The 13,781-nt window shown below is 41.0% G+C and overlaps 2 protein-coding genes across 3 annotated transcripts in view; both read right to left on the minus strand.

Annotated features, from left to right (window-relative positions):
- LOC311231574 (uncharacterized protein) overlaps nt 1-5,779 on the minus strand; it is a 72,708-nt gene extending 66,929 nt beyond the window's left edge. Inside the window, exons 1-2 of the mRNA XM_084318203.1 lie at nt 5,661-5,779; nt 5,419-5,552 (exon numbers count right to left, since the gene is read on the minus strand). Of these exons, the coding sequence (XP_084174329.1) occupies nt 5,419-5,530 (112 nt within the window). The 5' untranslated portion in view covers nt 5,531-5,552; nt 5,661-5,779. The remainder of the gene's footprint in view (nt 1-5,418; nt 5,553-5,660) is intronic.
- Nucleotides 5,780-8,143: 2,364 nt separating this feature from the next.
- Nucleotides 8,144-11,651, minus strand: LOC311231534 (GTPase IMAP family member 7-like). 2 transcript variants are annotated; one of them, XM_084318155.1, is made up of 3 exons: nt 11,531-11,651; nt 11,287-11,399; nt 8,144-10,652 (listed from the first exon to the last, which is right to left on the minus strand). In XM_084318155.1, exons 2-3 carry the CDS (start codon nt 11,375-11,377, stop codon nt 9,832-9,834), a joined length of 912 nt encoding a protein of 303 aa, XP_084174281.1. In that variant the 5' UTR covers nt 11,378-11,399; nt 11,531-11,651; the 3' UTR covers nt 8,144-9,831. The 2 variants fall into 2 exon arrangements, with proteins under 2 accessions (XP_084174281.1, XP_084174282.1); XM_084318156.1 differs by having other exon boundaries at nt 11,517-11,593.
- Between the last annotated feature and the right edge of the window lie 2,130 nt (nt 11,652-13,781).

Below are 13,781 nucleotides of genomic sequence, written 5' to 3' on the forward strand. Positions count from 1 at the left end.
CACACTTGAGTAAAAGTCAAAACGTTTCTACATTTAAATGTACCCACGTACTAAAAAGTAGAAGTAAAAACCTTTTTTCTGACTGTCTATTCTTCTGATAGCAGGTGTTTAATCAATGATCTTGTTTCTTGTCTTGCACAAGGACCAATCACCATGGGTATGGGCGGGTACATTTTCCATTGATGGGGATTTGATTGGCTGTTTTTAAATAAAGTGCGGCCGCAGGATTAATAAGCTCAATAACGTTAACGTTAGTTCGGCCAGAGAAACAACTAATTATATACTAATTAAAATGGTTGGACCTGTGAGATTTGTACTTTGTACTTTGTAGGTCTGCATTTTAAATGTAAGGTGTAAAAAGTATGTTTTTTTTTCTCTGAAATGTAATTGAGTAAAAGTACAAGTATACAAACCTAATACTACTTGGGTAAAGTACAAGTGCCCAAAAGCAGTACTTAAGTATTGTAACGAAATACTCAAGTACTTTACACCCCTGGTTACGCGCCGCTTTTGTGATTATTAAAATGAGTGGAGAATTGAGCTAGTGAACGCGGTGTCACGATAACGGATGTAAATTCACTACGTCCACTGAGAAAAGGAGAGATGAGAGGTAAAGATTTCTGATTCACTGTTTTCTTTTGGACACAAAGAACACATCCCGAGTCGCGCTGTACTCCAAATGTGCCGATGTCGTTACACAGCAAATAATGGATCAATGCTATTAAATCAAATTTGAACATGTGTTTTTATTTTTTTATAGAAATCTTATATTCTTATACGACTTGTACTCCTGCAAGCGTATAGCGTCAGTCATACACCATGAGCAAATCCATTGTTTTAACATTACGTTCTTAGCCTACTATAAGTGTGACCAGCCTACTATAAGTGTGACCATGACGTGATCTCTTCCCCTCTGCACTATTATTAACATGACAAGCTCACTTCCCGCGAGGAAACGAGGAACAATGGGCAGCGGCTGCCTGGAGGCCGTGTTTTGTGGAGGAATTTACCTCAACTTTGATTAGAAAACACTGGTTCTGATGGGTTGAGTTCAATGAAGATGTCCAAACTAAATGTTTCTTTTCCCAGTTTTACTGAAAGGATTGCAATAACAATAATACAAACGGTTGTACAGCTCTCTTCAGACAAAAAAAATCAACTGGTACCAGGGACTGACAAAAAACAGAATCTCCGTACATTGTCGATCCTCGCCCTAAATACCCTAGGAACTTCTAAGAATGCTTTTGGTGTGTATTGTCGCACACTCTACTTTGCACATTGTGTGTGCGTCTGGCACATTTAGGGCTAGATCCACAAAGAATGGATTGCACGGAGCAAGTTGAACCCTTACTTATACAATTCATTATGAATTGAAAATGGGGGACCCTGATGTAAACAAGACGAAAGTCTTTCTCTGGTCTGCATCCCCTTAACAATTGTGTGTATTGAGCCGTACTGTATTGTACCACATTCTGCAATCTGTTAATAAAATTTTCATTCAATCAATCAATCACCGTGCAGATAAAATAATCGTTAGTTGCAGCCCTAAGTCCAGGGATACTCAACTGTATTGGTAAATGGTAAACGGACTGCATTTATATTGCGCTTTTATCCAAAGCGCTTTACAATTTATGCCTCACATTCACCCATTCACACACACACACACACACACACACACACACACACACACTCACACCCATTCACACCATTCACACACACACACACACACACACACACACACACACACACACATTCACACACACACACATTCACACACACACACACTCACACACATTCACACACTGACGGGCGACGGCAGAGGCGACTGTGCAAGGTGCGGACCTGCTCATCGTGTGGCAGTTAGGGGGTTAAGTGTCTTGCTCAAGGACACCTCTGACACGCGGGAGGAGCGGGAATCGAACCGGGAACCTTCAGCCTCAGCTTTACAAGGTAGGTAAAAAAAACAAGAATAAGCGAAAATCACATTGTGAAACTGCATGGTTTTTTCAACCCTTAACTGCATGGAACTAGCACACGTTGGATATGGTCATACAGTAGCTGAAAATGTCTTCCAAATGCGCTCAATTGCATTAGAATATCTTAAAGTGAAAGGTCAAGGCCCACTGTAATTGGCCTTACCGATTTGTTCCCTTGTCAAAATGTCACCAACATTATGGGAAATTCGCTTAGCGTCTTCTCCGGGGTCAGACAAGAAGATAAGATACCAATTTCCTCTCTGTGCGTTCAGTTGAAAGCTATCCGGCCGCATGCTAGCCTAGTTTAGCACAAATTAATGGAAGCGGATACGGACCAGCTAGCCTAGCTTAAAACTCCGGGAGAAGTGTTTTTGGCCAACAGCCAGGCTAGCTGGTCCTTATCCGCTTCCATCCATTTGTGAAACGCCACGCCAGGGTTAATGATCCAGCACACTAGCACATCCAAGTCTTCCTCAGTGGCATGCTGGACTGTGAAGAAGACCGTCGGAACGTCAGATGTGTGGACTCCTTTTGCGGTGGTTAAATTTTATTTTATTTTTATATATAACTTATAATATCGTCACGTATAATGTATAACAGCTTATACAGTCATATTTTCAAGTTTTGAGAAAAACTGAATGAATTGAGTAACCTGCAATGGCTCCCCCCACAATGGACACCTAATTGACAACAGACCAATCAGAAAATAGATTACATTCCTAGACTTGCCAATGGACTTTCCACATCATGAAATGTAAATACTTAAAGCACAAAAAAAAATGTAATTCACATTGCACTCCTCATTCATCCCATTAGGGTCTCTCCTTTTCCTTTTGAATATAATTGAGCAAGCATTCCCTTTCTGTGTGTGTGCCGGTGCTGGCTCCAGTGGATTTTATTGGTAAATGGTGCATTTACTGTAGCTCTTTTATCCAAGCGCTTTACAATTTTGTTCCTCACATTCACCCATTCACACACACATTCACACACACCGACGGAGGAGTCTAATGCAAGGTGCCAACCTGCTCACCGGGAGAAGTCAGGGGTTCAGCATGTTGCTCAAGGACACTTTGACAAGCTGCCCGGGAGGAGCGGGAATCGAACCGGGAACCTTCCGATTACCAGACAACTGCTCTACATGTACCTCCTGAGCCACTGTCTCCCCTTTTGCCAGTGCCAGTGCCATGGGGGTGTTCAGCTTGCGAGTGTGATCCAGGACTCATAGGAATGCATAAATGCACAAGGAAAGACACATTTATATGTATTATTTAAAGCAACGATGGATTCTTTTGGGGGGGTGATATGTGGGTGCTATGGGGGGGGGGGGGGGGGGCACTTATGGTGTGTGCTTCCCTGTGTGGAGTTCGTTGAGTGACAGAAGATGCACATTCAACTTTGTAACAGACCACCATGCAAATAATTCACTATTGGTGGCCTGTCTCCTATGTCCTATCATATTGAAATCGTTCCTATTTTTCTTTTGGTTTGGTCAGTCTATAGGTTCTATATAATGCTTAAATATGATACACTGAATGAATGAATAGGTGTAGGCGGTCTATATGGTCCCGTAGGGATGGATCACATAAAATATGAATTCATTCATTCATATTTGGATGATGTGGGGTATAATGTAATATAATTGACCTACAATAATTCTATGGGCGAGTAGTGCTGCCGCTGGATCTCCAGTTTGTCCTTGGTTGAAGTTCTGTGGACTCTCTTCCACGGAGTGGGCACACCATTTTTGTAACTATATAATAAGCACCTCATATAATGGCAATGTCTCTCTCTCTCTCACTATTAGCCGCTCTGCCCCCTATGGCCGGCAGACATGGCACTTGGTGAAACGTCCATAGACGTGTGCTTTTACTGTTTGTAACAATGATGACCTTTTTCGTAAAACCGGTCTCACAGAAATCTCCAGGGACATTCTGGATGAAGCCATGTGACGTGCCACAACCTTGCAAGCACTTTCATCCAGAATACTCCTGGGGTCGGGGTCTCCCCACAAGATGGCCTTAAAAAAAAATTTGTATTCAAGATAACATGAGGCTATAGCCTGAGGTATAATAAATATGGTAAATATGTTTTGTAAACCAATTGTAGGTCCGGAAAATGTAAACAAATCTATATTAAATGTCAGGTGGATGCGTTTAGCTACACATAGGGTGACCAAATGTCCGGATTTGTGCGGGATAGTCCGCATGCCCCCCCGCATTTCAATAAGTGTCCTGCATTTCAATAAACTATTTTAAATATATGAATCATTATTGTTTTTGTCCGCTCAGTAATCCCCAACCATGCACTACTAATGCACCGCAAGTACTGTAAGTTCAGGCATGCGTTGTTCATGGGACGGGGTAGCACGGTGTGCCACCCCATGATAAGTACTCGCTATTTGCATATCAATAGCGCCGGTCGTCAGGTGTGTTAAATACGTTCTCAGACACATTCACACCTAACTTGTTGTGAAGACGTGTTACATTCCATTCGTAGAGGCAATTAGGCACTGTCTTTAGTCTGTGCCCTAGCTAGGGCACATTAAATGCGCATTCGCGGGAGCGCGTGCACGCGGTGGTGCGTGTCACCCCGTGTGATTTCAATAACGCACCACTGAGTATAACCTACATACATTGTCATGCAAGCTGTTTGTCAACGCCACTTTGAACATCTCGGCAACCTTTAATGTATAGTGCAGTGCAACAACTTTATGTTCACTGCATGCTGCGGCTGCCTGCTGCTATCATACTAGCTGTCTGACTGTTAGCTTAGCTAAGGAAGGAAAAGCTAAAAAGAGAGCATGTTCTCTCCCTCATGACGTGCGTGGACGGACCAGAGAAATAGATGCAGCGCCGTGGAGCTTGTGAAGTGTGAAATTCAAGTCAAAGCTAATTTCTCTCCCACATGTCAAGAAATATGCTCTTGGTCAAAAGGCTCTACTTGAAGCTGCACGGTCCAGTAATAAATGTAAATTCCTCAAGCACTAAAGGCCTATACGGCTCTCCGTGGTGCTGAAGCCGTCTAGGTGTGTGAGCAGTAATGAAGGTGCAGCCATTTGCTTAGCCTACCGTTCACCATCATACTAGGCTACTTAGATTTTTTTTAAAGAGCTGTTTCCTATTTGTTCACCGCTGTTTTCATTTGTATGTGTATATTATAATTTATTTCACTTATGCAGGATAACACTCTTTGTAGGCCTACTCATGCTCATAACTCGTGTTATTATACATCCTGTATATACGTGTTATATATTTACATTTCAAATGTTAATTAAAGTTAAACAATTTAAAATAAAGTATTATAATTTTAATAATTGCTCAATTTAGTCAGATTATCATTTAATGAAATTTTTTAACTTTGGATTAGAATCAAGGAAGCCAATGTAGAGTAGACAATGTATGCACTTCAGTATCACATTACAAGAGAGATCACAATACAGTACCTTTATCTTCCCAGTCACTTTTTTGACTTTGGCTTTCGGCAGTGAAGAACTGTCCACACAGCACAACCAGCACACACAGGATCCAACCGCAGTGCCCTCGTCCTTGTGACATCACAGCTGTACAGTAAAGTAACCTTCAATCAAAAAAGAAAAGAAAACAACCAACACAATAGCATTATTATCACCGTAATACTGATTCTAGCACATCAACTATGTATGTTTATTTGCCTTTTCAATACTACCTTCACGTAGAAGAAAATACTCCTTTCCAAGAGAATAAAGCAATGGTCTACTCTACTCTAAAGTCTAAACACTATCAGATACAACTAGTGAATCACAGGGACGTTTTGTTTCGTGTTCCATTTCCTGCTGCAGCCTTAAGTTTCATTTATCATGAAACCCAACTTCCATTTCCAGTACGAGATAGATTTTTAAGAGGAGGGGGCCATCTACTGGTGTCAGGAGGAATGGCAGGATGTTCACGGTTGGTTTCTAATGAGAATATTGGACCTCTAGATGCTGTAGTGCAAGTGAAGTGGCTTGCACATGTCAATACTCTCCAAGCTAAGAAAACTTGTATACATTTATTATTTTATTTGTATATATTTTTTTTAAACCATGAGATTTTATTGTGCTGTTGTATGCAATATTATACTATGTGACTGAACACTGATGCCCTGTCTTTTATCTGGACCCTGAGACTCAGGGCCTGAGTCTGAAATAAAGTTTGAATGAATCATCAAGATTGGCGCTTGGATGCTTACCATGTATTCTAATGTGTTACCAGTATGTATTGTAATGTATTACTTGACCAGATATAAAGGTTTGTTTGGTGTAATTCTCTCAATAAAGTCTAACCGAATGACCAATTCCTGTTGAAAAAGATTACCTGGTGGCTACAGTAAATCCATAATATATATAAAGAGTGTGTGTGTGTGTGTGTGTGTGTTGGGTTCGGTTAGCGAAATTAGTTAATGGCAGCATGCAATTACCGATTGATGAAAGTTTGTATTTATGTACAGTACATGTATTCATGTGTGCATGTTATTTTCATACAGCAGACACAGGATAATGAAGTGGCTCTTATTTCATCGTGCTTCTATGTTGTTTCTGTGACATCTCGGCATATCCACTGGACAAACACATATAGTCTAGATGGAAACATAGGTCCTGCATGGTCTGGATTTTTTTTCGCCACCTGTTTTTTCTTAATCCTTGAAGTGTCTATATTTTAAGGTAACAGGTTGAAATAATGTCCCAATCTGGACAACAGCATAACCTTTGAAGTTAACAACATATAGAGACACATTAAAACATTTCCCCAAACAATATTGACCCAAGGAATTCAGTAAAATAGTTATTTTTAAGATTCAAACACATCTTGACAAGGACAAGAAAATGCAAAAAAAGCTGAAAATGTTTAGATCACATCTCTATTTTCCCACTTTACTCAAATGTAGTCCATCAGATCAGATCAATTTAGGTTAATATTGGAAATACAATGTTAATAAAGATTGTATCATGCTGTTATGCCCTAAATATTGTAGATTTTGTGTAAACAAGGCCAAAAGTGGAAGACTAATGTGAAAAGACTAATTCGTCCTACATAGACAAATTAACACATTTTCCTATACAATTTGAAATCCAGTGAATTGTTTTGTTACGGTTCAAACAAAGTACTATTACAGTACATCTTCTCTGTTGGCACAACATTAAAACCTAAACTACTAATCATCATCATCAAAGAGATCGTCAAAGTCTATCTCTCCAATCTCCATCCTCATCACACTCGTACTCTCCATCCTCCTCATCCACTTTATGTTTAGCATAATCTGCCTCCTTATTGAGCTTCTTGCTCTTCTGACTCCGCTTTCTGGGCCAGTACCTCAACAAGAGAAGAAGGGAGGATGGGTCCAAACGGCCAGACAGGCTCTAACACCCCCTCATCCATCATCTTCTCTCAGCCCATATAGGGTTTGGGCATCTCAAATATTGGCTGGTCTGCTCTTTTGTAGCAGGCAACTGAAGTTGACTCGCTGTACATTTCATTTCAACCTTTATTTAAAATCGTAAGCATCTGAGGTTTCCCTCATTTACAGAAACGACGATTGTACAGTACATAATAAAAACAATATTCACAGAAATTTAAACACCAGAGTAAAACAAATTAAAAACGTTTAAAAAATAATTTTAAAATATCAACTAAAACAGTTACAGGTAGTCACACAATGGTCTGAAATCATACATTTAAACATTCCAAGGGAAGGGAGAACCTCCAATTTTAGCGTGAGTTGAAGGACATTCCATGAGTTAGAGGCATCAAAGGAAATGGGATGTGTGGGATGAGACATGTGGGATGAGACAGATTTTTTTGATTGTCTATATTATGTGTGACAATCAAGCGATAAACAGGGAGGCCTATTGCTATGTTGGATCCTAATGTGAAGAACTGTGATTTGGTGTTCTATGTCTTACCTTGACTTTGTCTATTTTGTTCATTTTATGCCAGCCTTTTTTTCTTTTATTGCTGTGAAGCACTTTGAGCTGCAATTCTTATGAAATGAAGGTGCTATACAAATAACTTATACAGTTAGGGTGGGACCAGCAAATTCCTGTTCCTTCCAACTTCTGAAAGGTGTTGAACCCTGGCCTGGGGGAACCTGGGCCCCAACATGTTCAAGTGACCCCTCCTCCAACTCCCAAGGATAGACATGAAACCACCATCAACGGTCAAAGTAGCAGTTTATTGATTATTATTATTATTATTATTATTATTATTATTATTATATATCATTTTTAAAGATTCAGAGCACAGCCCAACCAAAACAAGCACAACTTCCCTAGATCCTTAACTTCCCTAACAAAACAAATGGAAACTGAAAATCGAACCTTGCCTCTAGAAAACACGAGGAAATAATATAGAAAAGAAAGCAGGTCTTCTCCCCCTCACTGGCTGCTACTTGACAAGTTACATTTAGCTTTATCCAAAGTGACTTACAAGTTCTGTACAACAAGTCAGCAGGAAGGGTATAGTAGTATAGACATAGTAGGTAGTCAAATAGGCAAGGTAGATTAATTAGTAGGAGAGTGCATACTAATAAAAGACAGTACAAGGTTAGTTTTAGTCATATTTTTTGTCGAAAACGACTGTAGTGGGAAGTTCGTTCCACCATTGTGGAGTGAGGACCGATAATTAAGTTGAAGTGATAAGACAAAGTTTAGATATAATTACAAGAAAGACTATTTACATAATGTTTAAAGAGAAGAATTCATACCCTATACAACCATTGTAACCTCTAAGCACAGGTCACATAACACCACACCAAAACAGGCGTGGCTTACCAGCATCACGCAATACTACCAGATCAGCATTACAAGAACAAACACAAAACATAGCTGGTAGTTGGGAGTTTAAATCTGCTCGCTGGACCAATCAGCTCCTCTGTGAATCAATCCTCAGCCAATCAGAGAAACCCCACCTGTAGCGCCCCCCCCCCCCCCCCCCAACTAATTGCTCACACTGGGAAGGAAGGGGAGCAGGTTAATAACTGACAAAAAAGAAAGAAGGATAAAGACCAAGGAAATATATATACAGATTTTAAATGGAAGAATCTATTTCCCCAGGTGTTTAACCCCTTAAGCCCGAGTGGTCCGGTACCGGACCGACAATAATTCCACGCCATAAATAGATCTATACAGTCCGTATTAATTAATGTAGCGTTTCTTTTCTCCAAATGTAGCCAAGAGTAAAGAACCTAACCCTATGAAAACAGCAGTCAAAGTGTATATTTTTAGCACTACATTTGTTTACCAATGATTTTAAGGATATTGACGTGAGGAAATGGCGCAGTGAGTGTAGTCCTATGAAAGAAGAGACCCAGTGCTTTCGAATTTCATAAAACGACACTACCCAGCTCACGTGAAATTATTTTTGATTATGTCTCACGGGTCGAACAAACCTGAACGTTATTGCCATAAAATAGAAGTAGTTTGATTCTTTACCTTTCGGGAGATTTGGCTTGATTCATAGATGTATGACTTGGCCATAATAAGGTAATTTATAGGCCTGATATTCTATATGCCAAATTGCATGTGTCCGGATGGCAAAATTCAGTACTGTATCTACAAAAAACCCTGTAAATCATCTGCCCTTTATTCATTTGCTTAAATTTTTTTGTACATTTGATCTCAAGAAGGTGCTGAATGAGCTCAGTGGCAATTATTCACGTCTGGTCAATGCTAGCATAGTGTTATTCACTGTCAAAGATACACAATAACAAAAGATATATGATTTCTATTCTCCTTTGGTTCATTACAATTTACTCAAGCATAGTAACAGACACAATATTTCTGACACTGGGAATACATTCCCTGAGGTCCCTAGATACCATGAATATGCAAATGATTAAGAGGTTAAAAAGGTTTTAGAATATCAAGTATTACTTTACTGCAATTATAACCTTGGGAGTATGCAAGCGCTGCACCTGCAACCATCAAGGGATATGCGACGAAATATCCTACACCAACTAGTCCTGCAACTAGAGCAACCATCGTTTTGCACCACGCATCATTGTCCTCTATCTTCCTCTGGGCCTCCTTGTACATCTCACTGGTGTAGTGTTTCCCGCTGTTGTCATCTACCATTTTCACTATCTTGTCCAGAAGCTCTCTGACCTGGCTCCTGTCAGCTCTCCCGCTGTTTGAGAACGAATGGTATCTTCCCCCGCAGCTGTCAATGAGCTTCCACACCGCAGGGCTCTCCCTCACGAAGTCTCTCAGCGTTGTGCCTTCGAGCAGGTCTCCGTGTGTGAAGAGAACGATGGTGTACATGGAGGCGTCTTCTCCGAAGTTCTCCTGGATCCAACGGATGGTGTTCCTCTCCTCCTTTGTGTATCTTACTTTCAGGCTGATCACCAGCAGGAAGGCGTGGACCGACCAGCAGGAAGGCGGGACCGACAGGTCAACGCATTCCGCTATCATCCTTTTCACGTCGTCCTTTCCCATCTTTGTGTCATAGATACCCGGGGTGTCGACGACATGAATCTTCCCGAAACGGCCAGAATGTTTCTTCCTGGTGATGTTGACCTCTTCCTTCTGACAATGTGCGGTCACAGACTCGAAGGACGCCTCCTCTTTGAAGCCATTCCTACCCAGGATGGTGTTCCACGACCAGCTCTTCCCCGACCCAGTCTTACCGACCAACATAAGTCTCAGATCCGCCGGAGGCTGTGAATCTGCAGCGCATCAAAAACACAATCAATGTGAACAAATGTAAACAGAGTAAATGCACCAGGGTGAACCTGAAACCTATTTATTCTGCTTTCAGTGAACTGTGTGATTCTAATGTGTGCTGTTTGTTTATCTTACTCTTGTTTCTTTTGCAGGATGCTGAATATGGACTCTATGCAACACTAACGCATCCATTCTACACTCATTGCACACAAGATCCACATGCACACACTGACTCACTTGAAACATTCACCTTTAACATTCACTTTAGACACGTTAAACACTTTTTAACACACTACCACATGTATCTATTTATTACTAAAATATTTGCACTACTTCTCTACCTCATTTTTACATTCTGCATTTTGTCTTTTGTATATTGTATATTTTGTAGTGTTTGGTCTTCATTTTTTTTAACTTTTTACTTTATGAATTCAGGAGGGTCATACAGAACCAAGCATTTCACTATAATGTACCTTATATGTGACAAATAAAACAAAACTTGGAAATAAACGGGAACTATGTTAAACCTGTGGCTGCTTGGTCATGTTTATCAGTGGATACATACACATACATACATACATACAAACATCCATCCATATATTATAATAGTGTCAGGTGTGCATGTTATTCTGATACCTTGAGGTTGGTTTTCGGCAGTGAAGAACTGTCCACACAGCACAACCAGCACACACAGGATCCAACCGCAGTGCCCTCGTCCTTGTGACATCACAGCTGTACAGTAAGTTAACCTTCAATCAAAACCAAAAGAAAACATCAATTACAATATACGTTTTAACACCCAAAACAATATCATCGTCATCGCCGTAATCCTGATTCTAGCACATCAACTATGTATGTTTATTTGCCTTTTAAATACTACCTGCAGGCAGAAGATAATCAACAATGGTCTGAACAGCACCAGGTCGGCAGGTCCTACTGTCGAATCACTGTGTTACCATTTCCTGCATGTAGTTTCATTTCTCATGAAACCAGACCGTCATTCCAAGCCAATGAGCGTTCCTATGCAGGTATTTCAAGACAGGTAGCAGAACCAGTCGTGTCAAGTTTGTTTGAAATGGTCCAAATCAAAAGTTTGATTGAAATTAACAGATTGCAGAATGGGTACAATACAGTACAGCTCAATACACACAATTGTTAAGGGGATGCAGACCAGAGAAAGACTTTCGTCTTGTTTACATCAGGGTCCCCCATTTTCAATTCATCATAACATATGACATACATGACATACAGGTAGACAGTACTGTTGCATCTAGACATTTATGACATACCAGATCTACAAATATACAGAGAGTATATACATTTGAGGGGGAAAAAACAGCAGGAAAAAAATAAATATATATTCTACAGTGTCGGTAGCACTGTAGATACGACTGCTTGTGTGGTGTGTAAGTCACTTAAGGTGCTTCCATATCATATCATGTCCAGTTTTACTATGGAAGTCAATGGAGAATCGGACAGGAAAAGGTGCAGTAAAAACAGACTGTGTCTGTGCGTGTTTGTATGTGGTTGTGTGTTTGTGTGGGGTTGTGTGTTTGTATGTGGTTGTGTGTGTTTGTATGTGGTTGTGTGTGTGAGTGTGTGTGTGTTTGTATGTGGTTGTGTGTTTGTGTGTGGTTGTCTGTGGCTGTGTAGTAGTTGTATGTGTTTGTGTGTGTGGTTGTGTGTGTCTGTGCGTGGTTGTATGTGTTTGCGTGTGGTTGTGTGTGTTTGTGCGTGGTTGTGTGTGTGTGAATGTGTGTGTTTGTATGTGGTTGTGTGTGTGGGTGGTTGTGGTTGTGTGTTTGTATGTGGTTGTATGTGTTTGTGTGTGTTTGTGCATGGTTGTGTGTGTGAGTGTGTGCTAGTCTGGTTTGTGTCTGTTTGTCTCCGTCAGTCTGATCTGGCTCTTTGTATTTCTGTCATAGCTTGTTATGTTTCTCCTCCCCTTATCTCTCCAGCACCATCACTCCCCCGCTGCTGTGAACCGGCGGCTGATTGGGGTGTTGACTGATCCAGCCTCAGCCACAGTACCTCACCATACCTGTCCTGCCGGCTGCAGCCACCTCTCCCTCCCCCGGCTCTCTTCGTGCCACCGCTGTGTTTAGTCCATTACACGTGGAGTTCAATCAGTGCATTCACATGTTTTTAACCCTTTCACTATGTGCACTACAGAAGGTCAACCCTTTCACTACCACAAGGTCAACCCTTTCACTACCGCACTACAGAAGGTCAACCCTTTCACTATCACACTACAGAAGATTAACCCTTTCACCACCACACTAGGGAAGGTCAACCCTTTCACTACCGCACTACAGAAGATGAAAATGTTCACTAAAGAAGATGAACCCTTTCACTACCGTGTAGCCGGTTTCAGGCCTACTCCTCAGTTGCTGCCACTACTCTGCGATGTCGGTTGTGTGTGTGTTGAGAGATGAATGAAAGACAGGCCCGTGATCCTCTTTAGCCGTGACTGACATATTTATTTCACCTGTCAGGTAACAAGACAAGGACAATACGTCAGTATTGGCCACAAGGTGACGCCAGCAGCTCACAAACTCAGTTCAGGTATTAACAGACTGACAGACATATGAATAAAACAATAAAAATAAACAGTTCAAAAACACATTTGACCAAAACCATGGGAGCTACAACACATGTAATAAAAAAAGTCAACCAACAAACTCGATTCTTGTACCGGATCTCCTCACTGGTAAACAAGAATACCCTGAAGACTCTGGCAGGAGCACTCATTCAAGGGTACTACGACTATGCTTGCACCTCATGGTACCAAAGCACCTCAAAGGCGCTAAAAACAAAATTACAAACATCTCAAAACAAACTGGACTACTGCTTGACCTTACTCCTAGAACCCACCTCACCCCTGCCCACTTTGACAACCTAGGATGGCTTAGAGTAGACGACAGAGTACAGCAACTTGCAATGGGCCTGGTCTACAAGATACACTACACGACCAAGGTACCCATGTACATGTCAAAATACTTCCCAAAGGTCAGTGAATACCACGATCACAACACCAGAGGGAGCTCCACAAATCATGTTAAACCCAGATTCGGCTCAAACAAGGGACTAAACACGTTTCGCAATTATGCCACATCAATGTGGAACGCCCT

Source organism: Notolepis coatsorum (genome assembly GCF_963971535.1).
Source record: "Notolepis coatsorum genome assembly, chromosome: 7".
Classification (NCBI taxonomy): domain Eukaryota; kingdom Metazoa; phylum Chordata; class Actinopteri; order Aulopiformes; family Paralepididae; genus Notolepis; species Notolepis coatsorum.

Coding starts and splice junctions, on each gene's coding strand:
- LOC311231534 (XM_084318155.1), bottom strand. CDS start 11,377: ATGTCACAAGGACGAGGGCACTGCGGTTGGATCCTGTGTGTGCTGGTT. Junction 10,653..11,286: donor TGCCGAAAACCAACCTCAAG/GTATCAGAATAA, acceptor GATGCGCTGCAG/ATTCACAGCCTCCGGCGGAT.